The 19802-nt window shown below is 36.1% G+C and overlaps 1 protein-coding gene across 1 annotated transcript in view; it reads left to right on the top strand.

The window, feature by feature from the left end:
* ZNF385D (zinc finger protein 385D) overlaps positions 1-19802 on the top strand; it is a 741503-nt gene that overhangs the window by 155873 nt on the left and 565828 nt on the right. The window contains exon 2 of the mRNA XM_053930206.2: positions 12019-12237. Coding sequence (XP_053786181.1) covers positions 12019-12237 — 219 coding nt within the window. The remainder of the gene's footprint in view (positions 1-12018; positions 12238-19802) is intronic.

Genomic DNA, 19802 nt, shown 5'->3' with positions numbered 1-19802 from the left:
GGAAATAGGGATCCTGTGCCAACCCCCTTCATTTTACAAATGTGAAGGAAAGAATCAGAGGGGTGAAGGTTTTCTGAAGACTGCACACCTGGGAAGTGTTACGATCAGCACGTTTTGATGAGCTTTGCTCTTTATAAAACTACTATAAATTCATGATCACAACTCCTTAAAATGATTTTTAAATTCACTAGAGACTTGGAGTTGGTATTTACATTAAAAAGTTCTGATAAAGTGAAACTTATGGTTTTGTACCCCACATCTCTTAAATAAAAATTTACCTAATTAAAAATGGGCACTCCTAAAAAATAACATTTTTTTAGATGATAAAAGTTAAATAACATAAACATAATGTATGTATACTATTGAATTTAATGGATTTAATGGGAAACAACTGAAGCCACAAGGAAGGTGAAAGAAATAACATATGGTCCTATAACCCAATATTTTGCTAAATTCCATTTCCATTACAAAGCAACATTCAAATGGGAGAATTATAGTTTATTTTCTTACTAAAATTAGTTTCTAAAATTAAAATATATTTAGCAGTGGTGGAATATAAATATACTTCCATAAGGGACTTTCATTTCATGAAGAAGCTTTGTTAGTGAAACTTTATTCCCTGAGATCAAAGCACTTAAAAAGAACAGCATCCATCATTTCCCCTTCAGAAGAATTTAATTTTAACTATACAGACAAACGGAAATCTATTAAAGCAAGCAAACAAACAAAATCCAACCAAGGAACTTCCTTTCTTAATAATTCTGTGGGTAGCCTAAATTATTTATGCCATAGTTTAAACTCATTGGTTATTTTTCTTTAATTAACAGAAATGAACAGACAATGAAAACCACATTCAATTTAATAATGTTTTAATATATTTAAGACTGTTATTAAGGTTCTTCTCAGTCTTCTTTTTTCCATCTTAGAATCTAATTTTTTATAATTTAAATTTATAAATCTCTAACATTTTAGTGGTCTTCACATTTATTCATAGACTTTCATCCATATCTATCATGTCTTTATGTGGAACTTACATCTGAATATAATGCTTTTGAAATACATGACTATAATGAACTCTTTTTAAAAGTCTTCTCTATGTTAAAAAGTTATCTCTCACGTTGGTATAGCTATTTTGTCTCAAATATACCACATTGCATTACTTTTTTATTTATAACTACTGCTGTAATTTAACAAAGTTATTTTAAATTTTGATTCTTTGTACAGAGTCTAGAATTATGAAGTTCTTACAAAGTGAACTGACATTCTTCAAGTTTAAAAAGATTATGAAAAAATATGATAATGGGACTATGGTGAAAAAATCATTACAGCATAGTTTCATCCTTTTTAAAGATGGGTTTATCTTTCTCCCTAAGTCAAGTTTGACAGTTACGTATTAGTCAATGTATCCAGTATAGCAAATAAGTTTCCATCTTATATGGCAAATCAGAACAGTCTGTGGATTTGCGCACTGAGCTATTGCGTGTGAAACCGGATCTAGGCTGTAAAGGAGAGGGTGTCATAGTTGACGAGTGATGTCTCTCTTGGATGTACACCAGGTGACATGGACCTTTATGGGGGAAATTATGTATTTTTCCATCTGCTTTACTCAAACATGCTTTCTGTGTTTGGGGATAAGTAGATAGCTGGGATGTGTTAAAGCCTATAAGGCAAAAATGACGAATCACTTTTACAAAGCTGAGGTGGTAAAGTTGTTGATGGACTTTTTATTGGCAAATCAATACATTTCCTTGGATATCTGGGTTAATTTCTGATTTCACTGCTAATTAATGCAGAAGAGTTTGATGGTGTATTAGTTAACTTGCTGCATCATCACAGCAGATGCAATGGCTTAAAACAACACAGATTTATTATCTCACAGCTGGGAGCCTCAGGAGTTCAGACGTTGCTAGCTGGGTCCTCTGAGTCCTCTGCCAGCTTGCAGCTGATGAGCAAAAACAGAAAAGTTAAACAAAGTATCAACTGAATGGCTAATTAAAATGCTCTGTCTCAGAAGCAACTTACTCAGAGACACACAAGTTACTTTGGGTGAGTTTAAGAGTTTTGGAGCCAAAGGGCTCTAAACAAAATGTATCACATGAGGTCACAGGGTAAATATGCGTATGAAATACTGATGAAGGGAGGTTGTGGCAGACCTTTTGACTCTTTTAGGCTTCTAGAAATTGGCCACCAAGATATCAGCCAGGTCTGTGGTCTCATCTAAGGTTTGACTGGGGAAGAAACCACTTCCTCCTTACTCTCCTGGTTGTTGTGTTAGGTAGGACAGGTGGTAGACAAGGAAGGGAGGAAGAGGGAGACATGTCTCACCCATTGACTCAGCAGTCTGGAGCCTGGTCTGATAAGATTTCTGGGCGTTCTGAATATCACAAGCAAAACTGTGACAGTGCAGGAGGAGGGGAGTCCTTGAAACTGTGTGTGCTAGGAAGGGGAGCCCCTGTAGCAAATTCACTAGCCAAGACAAAGAGCCTTTACTAGCTGAGAAAGAAAGCATTTGTAGCATTTAGAAGGGGGAGAAGGAGGGGTACCTAGAAGCTAACTAAACTATATAACCCCTGAACCCCAGTAGTCGGTGCACTCGGATTAGCTGAGTGCCACTTGCAGCCTCGGTTCAAGTGCAGAGAACAAATTTACTAACAAACTTCCTGACAACTTTATTTCCTTTATATATGGGGCATTCAGACTCACCAGGTGCCTGCTTGCAGCTTTGTGCTTGTATGTGTTTCATAAATAAACTTAACTGTCTCATTTCCACTATTCGTGTTTCTCACTTGAATTTGTCTCTTGCAAGTGAGGCAAGAGCAGAGGAACAAGCTCGGGGGGTGGGGGAGGTGCCCCCAAGTCAAGTCTCTCCTTGGTAACGGTTAGTAGCATTCAGCTGTTTACGATGGCCTTGGCTTCCTCCTGGCTGTTGGCCTGAGAATTACCTTGCTAAGTGGTTCTGTTCACAGGGAAGCCAGTAACAAGGTAGTTTCAAGCTAGCAAGGGAGACAAGTGTCTCTGCACAAGATGAGTGTTACCATTTTATGTAACATAATCCTGTACATCCCATACATCCAGACACATATCCCATCACCTTTACCAATTTCTATTGGTAGAAACAAGTTACATATATCTTCTGCGTACACTCCAGGGGAGCCCATCTATGCAAAGGTCTGGCTTCCTTCAGGTAGGAATCATAGGGACCATCTTAGAGTGTATCTGCCACAATCGGATTGCACACATTCTTCAGGCAACTTTTTCTTGATGTGAGAAATACTCTCAAGAAGCATGAAGATATTCTGAATAATTAGTAGTGTCTGCTCTACTGCTCTGATACTGGGGGGAGGGGGATGAGAAACATCGAGTGAAGGGTAATGAGGTAATTCATAAGTACTGGCATAAAAACAGGCACATAGACCAATGGAACAGAACAGAGAGCCCAGAAATAAACTCAAGCCTTTACGGTCAATTAATATTTGACAAAGGAGGCAGGAGCATAAAATGGAGCAAAAACAGCCTCTTCAACAGATGGTGTTGGGAGATCTGGACAGCTACGTGCAAAAAAATGAAACTCGATCACCAACTTATGCCATACACAAAAATAAACTCAAGATGGATAAAAGACTTAAATATAAGTCGTAACACCATAAAAGTCCTAGAGGAAAACATTGGCAGGAAAATCTCAGACATTCCACGCAGCAACATCCTCACAGACACATCCCCTAAAGCAAGGGACATAAAGGAAAGAATAAACAAATGGGACCTCATCAAAATAAAAAGCTTCTGCATGGCTAAATAAAAGAGCACCAAATTACAAAGAGAACCAACAGTATGGGAAAACATATTTGCTAATGATACCTCAGACAAGGGCCTGATCTCCAAAATATATAAAGAACTCACACAACTCTACTCCAGGAAGACAAGCAACCCAATTAAAAAATGGGCAAAGGACTTGAACAGACACTTCTCCAAGGAAGACATACAGAGGGCCCAGAGACATATGAAAAGATGCTCAGCATCACTAGCCATCAGAGAGATGCAAATTAAAACCACAATGAGGTACCATCTCACACCAGTCAGAGTGGCCAACATAAACAAATCCACAAACAAATGTTGGAGAGGATGCAGAGAAAAGGGAACCCTAGTGCACTGTTGGTGGGAATGCAGACTGGTGAGGCCACTGTGGAAAACAGTATGGAATTTCCTCAGAAAACTAAAAATGGAACTGCCCTTTGACCCAGAAATTCCACTGCTGGGATTATACCCTAAGAATCCTGAAACACCAATGCAAAAGAACCTGTGCACCCCAATGTTCATAGCAGCACAATTTACAATAGCCAAATGCTGGAAGCAACCTAAGTGCCCATCATCTCCAAAAACTATGGTATATTCACACAATGGAATTCTACGCAGCAGAGAGAAAGAAGGAGCTTATACCCTTTGCAACAGCATGGATGGAACTGGAGAGCATTATGTTAAGTGAAATAAGCCAGACGGTGAGGGACAAATACCATATGATCTCACCTTTAACTGGAACATAATAAATAGAAAAAAAAAAGGAAACAAAATATAACCAGAGACATTGAAGCTAAGAACAATCTAACAATGGACAGGGGAGAGTGGGGAGGGAACAGTGAGGAGAGGGGATTAGAGGAACTACTATAAAGGACACATGGACCAAATCAAGGGGGAGGGTGGAGGTGGGGGAGGGAAGGGGGTTTGGCTGGGGTGGGGTGGAGGGATGGGGAGAAAAGGCACACAACTGTAATTGAATAACAATAAAAAAATTAACATTAAAAAAAACGGTTATGATAAAATTAGATGCCAGTAACATCATGAGAGAGTCTATGTTATAAAAAGAATAGACAGGGACAACAGTAGAAATCACCAGAATATCAAAATACGTTTTAAGAAGATGGAGCCTATGGGGAAAAAACAAACAAGAAAATCCCGGGACTTTAAGCATTATGAATGAGAGAAGGCAAAGCTGTTTCCCAAAATAAACTAACCACTTAAGCATCCAACTGCTGAATTTGCAAGCCCAAATCTTAATCACAACAAGTACCACAGTTTTATTCTTCTTTAGCTTGTAACTGATTATCAAAAGTCATCCTAAATTTCCTACAATCCAGTTTCAGCCTCTCCTCAAACTCCACACCAAACCAGGGTATTTATGCTTACGTGGTACGCTAATATCCCACATGCCAAAAAGAGCGCTGGACACATAGGAGGTGCTTACATTTGTTGAATCACTTTTCAATGATCTTTAAAATCTTCTGGTTCCTTCCTTGACATAACTTTTCAACAGATAAACGCAAAAACAATCTCTGTTTAATTTAGGTCTCCAGAAGTTTTTCTGGGGCAAACAACTCTTAAGCTTTACATAAGCTGTTGTGGAAGCAAAGCAGGACACAGATGCACAATGATATCTGGTGCATTCTCAAGGGAACAAGGTTAATACTTAAAGTAGCCTCATAAAAAAATATGGCCTAAAAACTCAAGGGCATGGCCCAGTGTCCAGCCTCAACATCCCCGACAGGGTGGCAGAGACTCTGGGAGGTAATGGTCCCAGTGTCATATTTTGTCAAAGAGACCCTGGCAACATGACTGATTTGAGAAGAGATTCCTAAAATTTAAGAAATAGGAAATAGGTCAGAATATTGAAAAATATTTGCACCTTGTAAAAAATAATGTATATATTTTCACTGGACTTTGAAACTTTAAGGCGTAACTTTAATTGCATTGAAATGTAAGAAATACGTGTATATATAACCTATTATTGAATATAGGTTCTAATTGAAGAATGAGTTGAAAGGAAACAGAATTGTCTTTATTCTAATGTTGAGGTTAAACCATTTGCTCTTGTTTGGTCACGGAGATATTCGAGCCGTGATTTCAGGATGAGTCACTTAAAAAGTAACATAAGACTTTTTTAAGTCTGAGATTTCAAAATAGAAATTTTGAATCAGAGATTATAATTTTTTAGCTTACTTCTTAAAAAAGAGCAAGCGAAATATAACCAGAGATACTGAAATAAAGAACAAACTGACAAACCAGAGGGGAGAGGGGAGGGGATAATGGGGGAAAACAGGGGAAGGTCCATCAAGAAACATGTATAAAGGACCCATGGACAAAGCCAAGGGGGGTAGGATCCAGGATGGGAGGTGGGCATGGGTGGGGCGGGGGTTATAGCGAGAGGAAAATGGAGTCAACCGTACTAGAACACAGTAAAAAATAAAGAGAATTAAAAAAAAGGGAAAGGAATACATTTAAAGTTTCATTCTGTATCTCATGCTGCCACTCTCAGTTTAATTTTTGTATGAGAATCCATGAATATCCAGTAAGAGTTTCATCAGCTTGGGAAACCATAATCTTATTGGAAATGACAACTTTAGTTTGATGCCGTGATGTAATAAGAAACTATAATTGAAGTAACAATCCATTAACCTTGATCTGCCTCATGTAATCTTTTATGTTTTGTTTAAAAGTAAGATATTACAATTCAAATGTCCTCATTTTGAATTTTCCCAAGGAATAATTAAGTCAAGAGACTATATAAAATAATTGCTGTTTATTAATAATAACATACGATGATTGATTTATATCTGCTTTTCCGACTTTCCTCTAATCTGTCTTTAATGTCTGATTATAATGGCTACATTTTTGTGAATTTATGTAAAATACATTAGATATTATATATGCCACTAAAGATGAATATTGGACATATAAATATGTTCATTTGTATATTTACAAAATTACAGTAATGCTATTTTTATGCCTACCTAGTGTTAGGAGACTCTCCGGATACTGTAGTTTTAATTTTAAATTCATACTGCACTCTAGTGGGGAATGAAATCAATACAAAATAGTTTTTGTGTTGGTACTTCATAGCACTAATTATAGTTTTACACATGAAATGTAGAAGACTGATGTGATATATAATTTTCTCAATGGTGAAATTCTATAAATATATTTTATATAATGTGTTTAATATTTAGCCATTACAGTACAATACATTTTTGTTTCTAAAGAACACACCCTGCTGAAATAGTCCATTTGATTTCTCACAGTATATTTGAAATATATCTGTAAATGTGTAGATGTACTTGTATAGGGAAGTGCTGAATAAAATTTCAAAGCTCATTTTGGACCAATTTTTCAAATTTCAAGAATGAGAATAGATTTTTAAATATTTACTTGTAATGCTTTATATGCTCTTACTCTTATGAGGCAACTCTATTCAATCTCTCCACAAGCACTCTGAACAGTAATGTCTTTGTCAACTAGGACCACTTTTCAAAACCATATCATTTTCCTAAGTTATTTTAAATTAAATGAATGCTTTTAAAATTTATGTATGATGTCAACCCTAGAAACTTTATCACAAGTAACTGCCATGAAATTGCATAATAGTAATATAGTATTTTTTAAACCGTTTCACTCTGTAAATGCTCTTTCATGATCTCCACAAACCTTTACCAAATTTTAAGATGGCACTTAAAAGATCTTATCAAAATGACATTTGACAGTTGCGGTTGTGAGATCATACTCTAAAAATAATTGCTAATTTTTTGTTATATTTTCCACCTCCTTTCTTACTGAGCCAGTCAAGAAAACTTGCATAAGAAGTACAAACCCTATAAGAATTTGTACAGATTATACAAAGTACAACTTCCCTTTAGTGAAATAGTCTAGACTGATGTGTCTTTCCCAAACAGAACCTTTTAAAAAAACAGTACAGCAATTAATTGATAAAGCCCTTCATGATTTAATAGACTCTCTAGGGCTTTCAATATCAGTACAAAGACAAACACCATATGATCTCACCTATTAATGGAACCTGATCAACAAAACAAACAAGCAAGCAAAATATATCCAGAGACATTGAAATAAAGAACAAACTGACAGTAACAGAGGGGAGTGGGGAGAGGGATGATGGGGGAAAGAAAGGGAAGGTTCATCAAGGAACATGTGTAAAGGACCCATGGACAAGGCCAAAGGCGGGTAGGATTGAGGGTGGGAGGTGGGGGTGGGTGGGGTGGGGGACAAGTGATGGTAGGAAAATGGAGACAACTGTACTTGAACAACAATAAAAAATAAATAAATAAAAAATATCATTAGATTGTTCTTTCAGAAAGATGATTTTTGAAAACACACTGTCTTACCTTTGGGCAATATTTAGACTTTTATTTTCTCAAAGGAATTTATTTTGAAAGAGTAATAATTTGTCACCTGTTACCCTTTGTATAAATACTGTTAAAACTCAGAGTCTTAAAACGTTATCAAACAAACATAGGATTTCTATTTTTTTTTACTAAGTAGCTGGTTCTCATCTTTTCTAACCAGTCATTTAGCAACTGTATTACAAATATCCATAGATTATTTTTTTCTCTTTGGTGAAAAAAGATTTCTAGATACACTGTCAAACCAGAATTTTAGAAGTTTAGTATTTTTTTCCCCACAATGTATGGGAGCAAGTCTGTACTACGTGAGTTCTACACTCAAAATCCCTGTTTACCTAATTAAAAAAAAATATCTATGGTGGAAGAAGCCATTGAAAAAACAAAAATATTTTGGTTTAGTTTACTTCAATCATTTGCAGTTGTATGATTTTGTAGGTCACTTTTAAGATTCTTTAAAATATGGTTTATTGTACTCTAAACTTTATGTTAGCCGATGTCATCTACTGACATTTCATTGTTATTTCCAATTATAGGACCTTAAGTTTCATGGAGACTTTAGAGGCTTGCCATTTTACAAGGTAGCAGATCCAAGAGCAAGGCATAAAACCAGTCATGGGCAGAACCATGGGGCCTGACTGTGAGACTTTGAAATAAAACACTGAAGTTCTTTGTAGGGAAAGTTTTCTACTTAATAGAATTAGGCATTGCTGTCTCTTAGATACTTTAATTTTTTATCAGTGGTTGTACAAGCTGTGATAGAGTTGAAATGCTAAATTAAAGCTGAAGTTGATCAATTCTTATGTGGAGATGGGTTGAATAACGTGTGTGTGTGTGTCTGAATAGCTCACTCTTCATCCTTGATTGGAATAAACTGTAAAAAGACACAGAGACTCAGGTGACGTGTGTTAGAGTTTTTGTTGGTGGCTTGGTAGGTTAATGATTTAATAGGCAAAGTTGAATTAGAGAAAATGGCTTGGAATCATGGTATATATTAGATTTTTTTCCACCCTTTTCTTTCTGAATTGTCTTTACCTCGCAGTTATAAGGCAAGTAGGGAATATTCTGGGCCTTCCACGCAGGGATGCTAAGCCATTACACTTTAGGTTCATACATGGCAACTGAGGAGACAAGAGAATGTAATTTTAGGCTGATTTTGAAATACAGAGCCAAGGTGGTGGGCCACGCATGAGGCAGTGTTCCTTCCCCCACCCTCCCAGTCGCTCAACTTACTTTTTCTGTTGTGGAAATGAAAGAGCAAAAGATGGAAGAAGAGAAGCTGCTTTCCTAGTTTTGTTGTTGTCGTTGTTTTTCCCCAGAGCACCACACAAGTTAATAAAAGTAGAGAAATTCCTAATTTATGGCTCCAGGAGAGGAACAGAGGATGGTCCCTGGCCTAGTCCCCAACTTTTAAAAAGATCTAAATAGACCTTTTATTTTAGAATAGTTTTAGACTTGCAGAAAAGTTGCCCCACTAGTGGAGTTCCCATGTAACTCTACACCCAGTTCCCTCTATCATTGACACGTGGATGAGTATGGTGTGTTTGTCACAATTAACGGACAAAGAATAAACATTAATCTACTGAAGTTTTTACTTAGTGAGCCAAGACAGAAATGTGAGTCAAGGAAGAAAATGTTTATATATACATATATTTGGCAAAAATGATGGGTTGCAAGGGCTCAGGGACTGGGACTATGTGCCTACTGTACCCTACATCCGACAAACCTTAACCGTTCATTCTACAGACTAGAGCTCATTTTAGGCTTCTTTCCAATATATGGATTTATCTTTTATATAATAAATGTAATTAGATTTAAAATTCTGAAAATATAGAAAAAAGCCAACTCTAATCCTACCATTAAACATCGCCTCCTACTAACATTTTTCTGTCTTATTTGTATTTTACATATTTGTAAACATATTGTGTGTAAATTTACATTTTGTGTTTGTTTTTTACTTATTGTAGCAATGAATTTCCCATGTTATAAAATTTTCCAAATCTGCTTTTATTGGCTATACAATATCACTGTAATTAAGCATATCGTCATTACTTAATCTTTTTCATTGTTTAATGGTACTTGAGGTAAAAGAGTAAAACCATAAATCACTCTAGAAAAAGGTTTTGGGACATTCTGAATGCAGCCTGGAGTATATGCTGAAATTCATTTGCTTACATAAAATAAGAGAAGCCTAATATGTTTATATATTTTGCTTTAACTAAAATTATGTAATAATTACACAGTTTATAAATTTTCTTTTAAGTATGACTATTTAAATTCACCTAAGAAAGACAAAGTTCACTTTTTAAAAGAAGGTAAAACTAGTTTAAATAAATTAGTCCACAAAAAGCGTGAATTATATACTTAAAAATCTTGCACTCCTTTTAGAAATTAAATAGTCCCCTCAACATCCTTTAAGAGATAAAACAATTGTTTCTGGCCTAAGTTCAGGGGCTAGGTATTTTTTAAATTACCAGCAAATAATTCTTGTGTATTGTCAACATTATCTGGGCATTTGTTATCTCATTTGCCAGCTCCCAAAGCTCGAGCCCTTTCCGTCATTATGAGTTAGGTGTACAATGGCAAGGAAAATCTTATCTTGCTCATCAGTTCATCTTCACCACATAGAAAGTGCCTGCCCCATTAAAATAATAATTGCTGTAAAATAATAATTGTTGTCTTGCAAATGGAAAGGTCTCAGGGTCCATTCCAGGTCAGGGCACAAGGCTGGGTTGGAGGCCCGGTCACTGGTTGGGGGCATGTGAGAGGCAACCACTTATTGATGTTTCTCTCCCTCTCTTTCTTCTTCCCTTCCCCTCTTTCTAAAAATAAATGTTACAAAAATAATGATTGCTTTCCTTTCCCAATCATCGCAAAGATTACAAAATAAATTCTTCAAGAATATGGAAAATTAGAATGGAGAAATCATGGCTGGACCATAAGGGTTCTGCAAAGTCCTGTGTAGAGAAAGCACAGAAAAAAAATTTTAAAAGGAGTCATTATTATTTTAAGTGATTTATCAATCAATAGTAAAATATGTATTGCAGTAATTACTGTAATTATTACTATTTTAAGCCCAGAACGTGTTGGAAATATTAGTTGCCCTTTTCTCTTAGATTTGAGTATAAAAAGCATGCATTTATCTAAAAATAATATATGCAAATGTAATTGATAGAGCAGTTACACATTTTTACACCCTGTTATGCAGCTACCTTGAATATTAGAAACCTGTTTTGTGCTGCTGATTTAAAATATACTACTTCAGAGTTTGAAACAGTTTTAGTATTTTTGTATGTTTAGGTTGTATCCACGTAGATATTAATGGCTTTCCTTAACTTCAAGAAATGCAAAAATAAGAGAATTATATTTAGTTAAATTAAAAGGGAAATATATAATATTACATTAAATGAATGCTAGAGAAGAGGATGATTAACAGACTGGGAGTTGGATCCATAAAATGATGCTTATCCCAACTATACTGGTTATTAGCCTGCCTGGGACCCTAGGCAAGTTTTTCACCCAGTCTGAACCTTAGTTTCCTCACTTATGAAACGGGGAAACTTGAATGCCTAATCTATTATCATAATAATTAAATGTGTGCTAAACACTTTCAGACATTTAACACAGTATTTGACATAGAAAAAATACATATTTGCCATTTGTGTTCCATTATAGAGGCTATTCGTTTTTGGATAGGGCAAAAGCAACCTATCAAAGTGGGGCAAAGTGAGAATTTTGAGTTCTGAGTGTCTAGACTATCTTTATTTGCTACTCAATTTAATTATATAAAGGAATCCAGAAATCTTGAGTGGCTTATTCATAAATTTCTTTGCAACCCTAGATTTCAGTTGTGCGCACAATGGAGAGAGTGAGGCCGAAATTTTACCTGATGACTCAGAAGAAAAACCAGAAAGAGAAAAGAAACATGCGAACTTCACTTTGTGCAGCGTGTGCAACATCCAGCTGAACTCCACCGCCCAAGCTCAGATCCACTACAATGGGAAATCTCATCAAAAAAGATTAAAACAGCTCAGCAATGGGATGTTGAAAAACGACAATGGTAAGTTCTTCTAAAACTGTCTTCTCAATTTCACACCATCAACTTAAACTATTTGTGGAACTACAGGTGTGAAAGTAAGAGAATGGATTGCTTTCTGCTTTTAATATTTTGAAGAAAATATTAAATGGGAACTTTATTAGCACAGTACAGTAAACCAAATAATTTCTCACAGCTTTTGGAGAAGAGGAAATTTTGTTTGTCGTGTATAACCAACTGTATTAAGGTGTGATCATTACCCTGGACATTTGTTGTTATTTAAAAAGGTTGACATTAGAGTTCCTTGATGTTTGTTTGCCTTTAACATCATTATTTCAAAATGGACATCCTTTTATATCTTACACAAAACAATGTGGTTTGTTCGTTTTTTATGTTAAACAAACAAAAAAAACTTTCATGGCTGACAACTTTCCTGAAAGAAAGTGTTTATTGAACCCAAATGCTAGATGCATGGTGGAACCCTCAGTCTGAGCTTCCAACAGCAGGGCTAGCTGGAATAGACCAGTATGTCCACTGTTCTGGCGTTGATGGGCTTTTTCATGGAAATGTTTTGGGGAAGAAAGATGTAAGTTGTTTTGAAAGAATCTACATTGGCTGTACACAGAGGAGGTGGGAGACGCTGAGGTAGGCGAGTTCGGGGATAGGTGCCTAGTCCATAAGGACCAAGTGTTTGCTCCATTGGATTGGTGTTGGGTAACAGTGTGGAAAATGCTTGTGTAAGCAAGAAGCAGAGGTGTCTGGGCATCAGTGGCGCCTGCCTGTTCTCCTTAGGAATCACCAAAATAGCCAGCTGATGTTCAGAGTTTCAGTACACATTCGGGAATGTCAGCAGTCTTGGGTTGGGTTTGCCTTGCAGTTGTTCGCTGATTAACTTCTCTCATCTCTTCCTTCCTCCCTCTGGCTTGCTGTAACTTAATTCATGACATCTCAGAATTTTTTCCTTGTCATATACATGTTACAGGCTTCAATTGGTTGGTAAGCTTGAAATTGATTTGAAAAAATGTAGATATCTTTTAAAGCAGGGTTTTAACCAATAAAATAGTACCTATTAATATACACAGATGGTTTAAATTTGCAAGTGAAAATTCAGTTTGTTTAATCACTTTAGACTATTTTAAAGTATATATTGATTTTAGGAATACACGCATTTAAAAAATAGTACAGAGAGACTTTTGGAAACAAGTGGAAGGTTATTGGGGAAAGCAGGGGAGGTGGGGGAGGGGAGGGTGGATTCCTGACCTAGGGATGGCGGAGGGAGAAAACAACTCCAAAGCATTACAATATTGTATTCTGGTGGGATATTTCATGTATGGTAAGTAAAATACATTTTATCAACATTTTAGTGATGTTTAAAAATGTGGCTAAATTTTGATCTGTCAATATATTTGACATCATGAAGGTTTTTAAATATAAAAACTTTCATGAGCCCTTTCTTGCCTGCAAGGTTTCTTTTGAGAAATCAGCTGATAGTCTAATGGGAACTCCTTTGTAGGTAACTGTCTCCTTTTCTCTTGCTGGTTTTAAGATTCTCTCCTTCTCTTTAATCTTGGGTAATGTAATTATGATGTGCCTTGGTGTGTGCTTCCTTGGGTCTGACTTCTTTGGGATTCTCTGAATTTCCTGGACTTCCTGGAAGTCTATTTCCTTCACCAGATTGGAGAAGTTCTCCTTTGTTATTTTTTCAAATAAGTTTCATTTTCTTGCTCTTCCTCTTCTCCCTTTTGCATCCCTATGATCCAAATGTTGGAATGTTTAAAGTTATCCCAGAAGTTCCTCAGCCTCTCCTCATTTCTTGAATTCTTGTTTCTTCATTCTGTTCTGAATGAATGTTTATTTTTCCCTTTGGCTCCAAACCGTTGATTTGAGTCCCAGTTTCCTTCCATTCACTGTTGGTTCCCTGTATATTTTCCTTTATTTCACTTTTCATAGCCTTCACTTCTTCCTCTAATTTGTGACCATACTCAACCATTTCTGTGAGCATCCTGAGTACCAGTGTTTTAAACACTACATCTGATAGGTTGGCTATCTCTTTGTAGCTTAGTTCTATTTTTGGAGCTTTGATCTGTTCTTTCATTTGGACCATATATATTTTTTTTGTCTCAGTGTGCCTGTTAGGTTATAAGGGGCTGAGCCTTAGGTATTAGCCAGGGAGAGGCAACCCATGTTGCTGTATTGTGGCAATGTATTTGGGAGAGGGGTCCAAGAGGAAACAGTGCCACTTGCTCAGCTCTCAACTGGCTTTCAGTCACTTCCCCTGCTACCCACAAGTAAATTGGGCCCTTTTGGTGCTAATTCCTGAGTGGGTGCTTTTGTGTCCATCCTAGGACCTTGTGGGTCTCTTCAACAAAATCTCCTGTGAGGCTGGGAGTCTCTCCTGCTGCTGCAACCCCCACAGGTTTTTGCAGCCAGAGGTTTTTAGGCTTTATTTCCCTTGCACTGGAACCCTGGGTTGCATGGTCTGTGCTGCTCTCCAGTTGTTCCTCCTGGTTTATCCACACGCAAATGTGGGGCCAACTGGTTCTCCAGCTGCTACCTTGCAGCATGTCCTCTCTGCACGGGCTGCCCATCTCCACCCCTCCTACCAGTCTTGATGAATGTTCCTTCTTTAATTCCTTGGTTGTGGGACTTCCATACAGTTCGATTTTCTGGCCATTCTGGTTATTTTTTGTTTTTAAATTTGTTGTTGTCCTTCTTTTGGTTGTGTGAGGAGGCAAAGTGTATCTATCAATGCCTCCATCTTTGCTGGAAGTGCAAATGAATTTATTAATTCATGTTTAAAATATATATTTCACAGCCTCTATTTTGAAATTCTTAAGGGAAATCTATTCCTTATCATTGACATTTATGTAAAATTGTCTTAAGCACAGCATGATTCAATTTCAAGTTGTTTGTCTTTAGGTTTGTATTATTGGAAGTTGATAGTGTCAACTTTGCTGTTTTATTTCACCTACCTTGGTGTTTACAGTTTCTTTTGGAGTAGTAATGAATGATAACCTAGAAAGAAACTTGGATGAAAGATACACCTGGTTTAGAAACTCAAAGCAGAGCTATCCCAGAAAAAACAGAATAGTCACCAACTTTCAAACCACAATCATAGGAATGAGTTTCCTCAAATCAATTATTTAAAAAATAATTCTATCAATGCACTTATATGGGCTAGCATAGTGTTAAAGGCTTTATGTATATTTCTAATTCATTTTTTTCTTACAATCACAGAGATGTTGCCATTATCTTCCTCTTACTCATGTGGAAATTAAGGATAGCATCAACTGAATAGGATGCTGAAGATCACTCAATTATTAAATAGTCAAACTAGCAAACTCAGGTCTTATTCATTTCAATACTTGTTCTTCTAAAATCTAGTGTCTCCTCAAAATGAATAATCAGTCAAAACTCTGTATTTATTCATTCAAAGAGAGAAATAATTTTAAGAGAACATAAAAAATGAAATTCTATCTCAACCCTAACAATATGTTGATGAATATACTACTTAACAAATTTTTATTGCTCTTTCTTGTGTCCTTATATTTTTTCCCAAGGCACTTTACTTAGTAAAGTCATTAAAAGCACTCATGAATTAATCAGAACACTTGGTTTAATCATACTAGTTGGGACTGAAATTATTATACTTCAGAGGAGACCTCAGCAGTAGCCACAGCTAGATCTAACTGCAGGTAGATCTAACAAGCTGACCTATTGTGTCAGCTTTATTTTATTCATACTATCTTTGTCATATTTGAGTTATTTTATTAAACCTGGTTTTCTATTTTTATTGAGCTGAAAATGGTATCAAATAATTCAGTTTTATCTAACACTATTCCACAGTATTTTAGTGTGCATTGTTTTGTGGCACATAAATCTAAAGTATTTTCACTCTTATCTTTCACCTTAGCATTAAATTTTCTTTTATTTAGCAGAAAGGCTAAATAAAATTTTATTTCTAGCTCTCACTGATTTAGTCTCGTTTCTCTTTGAATTGATTGTCCCAGATGAGGTTTAAAAATGTCAGGAGATTTTCAATTTACAAGATGTCTCTTCTTCTGTAACATTGGTAGTTATTAAAAACAAAATAGCTTCACAGAATTTTATGTTTCTTCAAAACATGATTTTATATATAACTTATTTATATATAAATTTATCTCATGTTTGCTCTCCAAGGACTATCTGTGCTTTTATAGAATGTCAGTGGACTAATTAGAACTTGCCAGTAAATTTGTGTATTCATGTTATTTCCTTTGGGGTTCATTTTATTTAATAACGATAATTACTGTCGTAATTATATCTTGTCCAAATCAGTATATGGCATATTGCAGTGTGGCAGGAAGGAATGTTGCTTTGTTCACACTGCTTTCTCTCTTATTGACCATTTCCTTTAGAAGGGTCAGCCAAGGTGAGGCAATGAAAAAAGCTGATACTACATTGCCCAACATTACGTAATGGCATTTTGTTCTTGTCTGAGCGATCTAAGTTTCTTATCATTGAAGGATAAAAATATGGCAGACAGTGAGAAATGCTAATTTTACCATGTTCAGATTTTAAGTAGGCTTCTGACTTCGATTGCTGATTTTTGTTCTACCCGAAGGGAAAATGCATTTGATTATTTCAAAAGAGGTAGACTATTAGCCACTAGCCACTTGCTTCACCTGGACTTAGTATTAATTCCATTAGAGGATACCATCTTTTTCAGCACAGAGATTTTTTTAAATCCAGTTTATAGCCCTGATAAACCCTTCTTTAATGGGATAATGGTGAGGTTCTACAATCTGAGGCTGCCTGATCCTTGTCTGGAGACCACCCTGTTGGGCTACTGCACCCAGAAGTGAAGTCTAGTTCTTTGTGTCTGTTATCAATGAAAAATTAGATTAAATGACCATTAAGGCAAGCCTTAAGAGAAAAAAGAATGAATTAAATGCATGCCTTTTAATTTGGGAATGGACTTTATTTGAGATACAAGAGATTTCTATTTGTGATTCTCTGTGTGTGTTTGTGTGTGTATGTTTGGGAGGTTTGAAGAGTTAAAGGAATTGGGAGCTTAGAGCAATTGAAGGGCAGAACAATTGTTTTGTGCATCTGGACTTCCTATCTGTTTAGCACGGTTAGAATTACCTCCTGTTTCCTTACCTTTTGCCTCTTCCTGTTACCAATCAATTCCAGTCCTACTGTTTCTCTACCCTTCAATCTTCAAAAAATAATCACGTTTCCACTTTTCTAGGTTTGAAAGTATGTTTTTTCAATTTTATTTTGTTCTCTTTATATTTTCCGTAAAACATGATTTGCCCATGGTAATAGATCTAGTAGATAATAGAGGGGGGATTCTTTTATGTATAAATTTCCCTTTCCTGAACAAGATATTTGCAGTTAGAGACCAACCCTACTTATGGATCCCATTTTCCATAGCATCACCTCAGATACAGCATGCTTCTTTTTGTCCACGTTTTCAAAAATACTCAACAATGGTATGAGCGTGTGTGTGTGTGTGTTTAAGATGGTACTAAAGATTAATTTATTAGACTTTAAAAATATTAATTTCATCTTTAAATAAGAGATAAGTAGCACAAATTTAAAAATAGCAGCCCAGATTCATCTATTTCCTCTTCTTGTTTCCAAAATTGCAAGGCCGGGACACAAGAAATCTGCACACAAAAATAAATAATTCTGTAGCAGCACTGCACACTTGAGAAGAATAAAAAAGGGCTTTCTGGAAGATTTAAGGGAAATGGGCTGAAGATGAGGTAAAACACTGAGTATAAATAAAAATAAGGAAACTCACAGAGGTAGGAATAAAGGGCACTATACTATCACTTAGGGTCCAGCAAAGTTTCAGAGTATCTCTAGACTAATCTGAACTAGCCTTAAATGTGGGGCTTGCTGTTGGAGGAAAACCATGATAAATTTACTTTTGCTGGTTTTCAGTTAGATGTGAGACATAACTGGCCTGCCCAACCTAATATTGGAAAAGTAGAGAGAAAATTGGTCTGGGGACTAACAAGCCAGAAAGGTCCGAGTGAATGCCCTACTGTCGTTAAGGATAAGAGGATAGAGAGGAAAGCTTTGTCTAATGTGAATATTAAATTTGTGACCCTTGAAATGCAAGCTGGCTCCAGAGTCACGTCATCTGCATGATGCTACATCACCTGCCATGCCTGAGAACAACTGGGATTGCTCCCAAGTGTAGAGGCCAAAGGAGAAGAGAGTTTCAGAGAAAGGCAGCAGTTACCAGCAGGTGTTGAAAGCTTTTTCAGAAAGGTCAAGAAAGGCAACCTGTACTGGAGACCTGGAAACTGTAAAATGGCAGGTTATCTTTGAGAAGTTAACTCAATGAAGCGGGCAAAGCAGAATCAGATTTGAGAGCTTAAGAGTGTTTTTCTCATGGGTCTTTGGCCACCCATTTCAGAATAACACTGATTGCTGTCAAAAACTCAGAGTCCTTAGGTACTCATTCCGAGATCCTTTCATTGGGATTCTCCAGTAACTTTGGAAGAAATAGATAATCACTAAGGGGGAAGGGACAAAGAAGAGGAATGGGATGGCGATGGCCTACTTTACATACACATTCACAAAACAAAAGCTCTGCTCTACAGGTATTTAGCTGGCCCTCTGTTTTATTTTAATATATGCTGGGAAGACTAACTGCAAGCCCAAGAGACTGATCAAAATATGTTCTTCTTGTTATATTTTTCAGTGATGTTTTAGGGACTGTCATAGAGCTACAAATCATGAAACCAAATGAGTACCTACATCTAGATTTAGCTCCGACGGTTGTGGGTGCATCCCAAGGATTGGAGCTAATTTGAGGAGCAGATAATCCTTCTGCGCAGGGGCAGGAGGGTTTTGCACACCACAGTTTGCTTCTGGTCTTGGTCTCTTGTATAGCATTATAACCATCACATTTATATCTTCATCATAAAAGAGTGTCCAGGTGTGTATACTTGATCTGAAATTGCTTCCTTCACTATTTTGTATGTTTTTTCTTTCTTCTTATTGCATCTTCACATCTTGAGAATGTCACCTTCATTAGTTATTATTTTCCTGGAAATAAGTTTACATGTTTAATCGGATAAATACTCATGGGATAATTATCAACATATGCAGATGCCCAATATGCTGTCATTTCTCTTTTAATTGTTCTCTGTACCAGTCACAGATGTGCTAGAGTCTTTACCTCTCAGATGTCGTTGTGTCTGAGAAGGTTATGGGGCAAGGGATCGTCAGTGTTTTTCTTTCATTTCATTGCTTATCTAAAATTCTAAGTTTATACTTGATACATTGATTTTAACCCTGGGGTATCTGAATCTTCTCTTGAAGAGTGTTACTTTTTCTTACGTTTAACTCACCCATTATTAAATGTAAAAGAGACCCAAATTGAAAAACTTTAACAACAAATTATATTATTCTTATTTTATTTCAACAAAAGTTGAACTATTGCTTCCATCACTTTTTTTTTTCAGGACAATAAGAGGTTCAGAATTATTCTTAGTTAATCTAATTTTAAACTCCATTTTTAAACACAGAAAAATGACAGTTTTATGAAAATGGGAACAAGTTTTTCTTTATTCTTTAATTATTTT

The sequence above is a fragment of the Desmodus rotundus genome, chromosome 8 (genome assembly GCF_022682495.2).
Source record: "Desmodus rotundus isolate HL8 chromosome 8, HLdesRot8A.1, whole genome shotgun sequence".
In the NCBI taxonomy this organism is placed as follows: domain Eukaryota; kingdom Metazoa; phylum Chordata; class Mammalia; order Chiroptera; family Phyllostomidae; genus Desmodus; species Desmodus rotundus.
The sequence above is the reverse complement of the archived record's forward strand: the minus strand, read 5'-3'. Positions and strand labels throughout refer to the sequence as shown.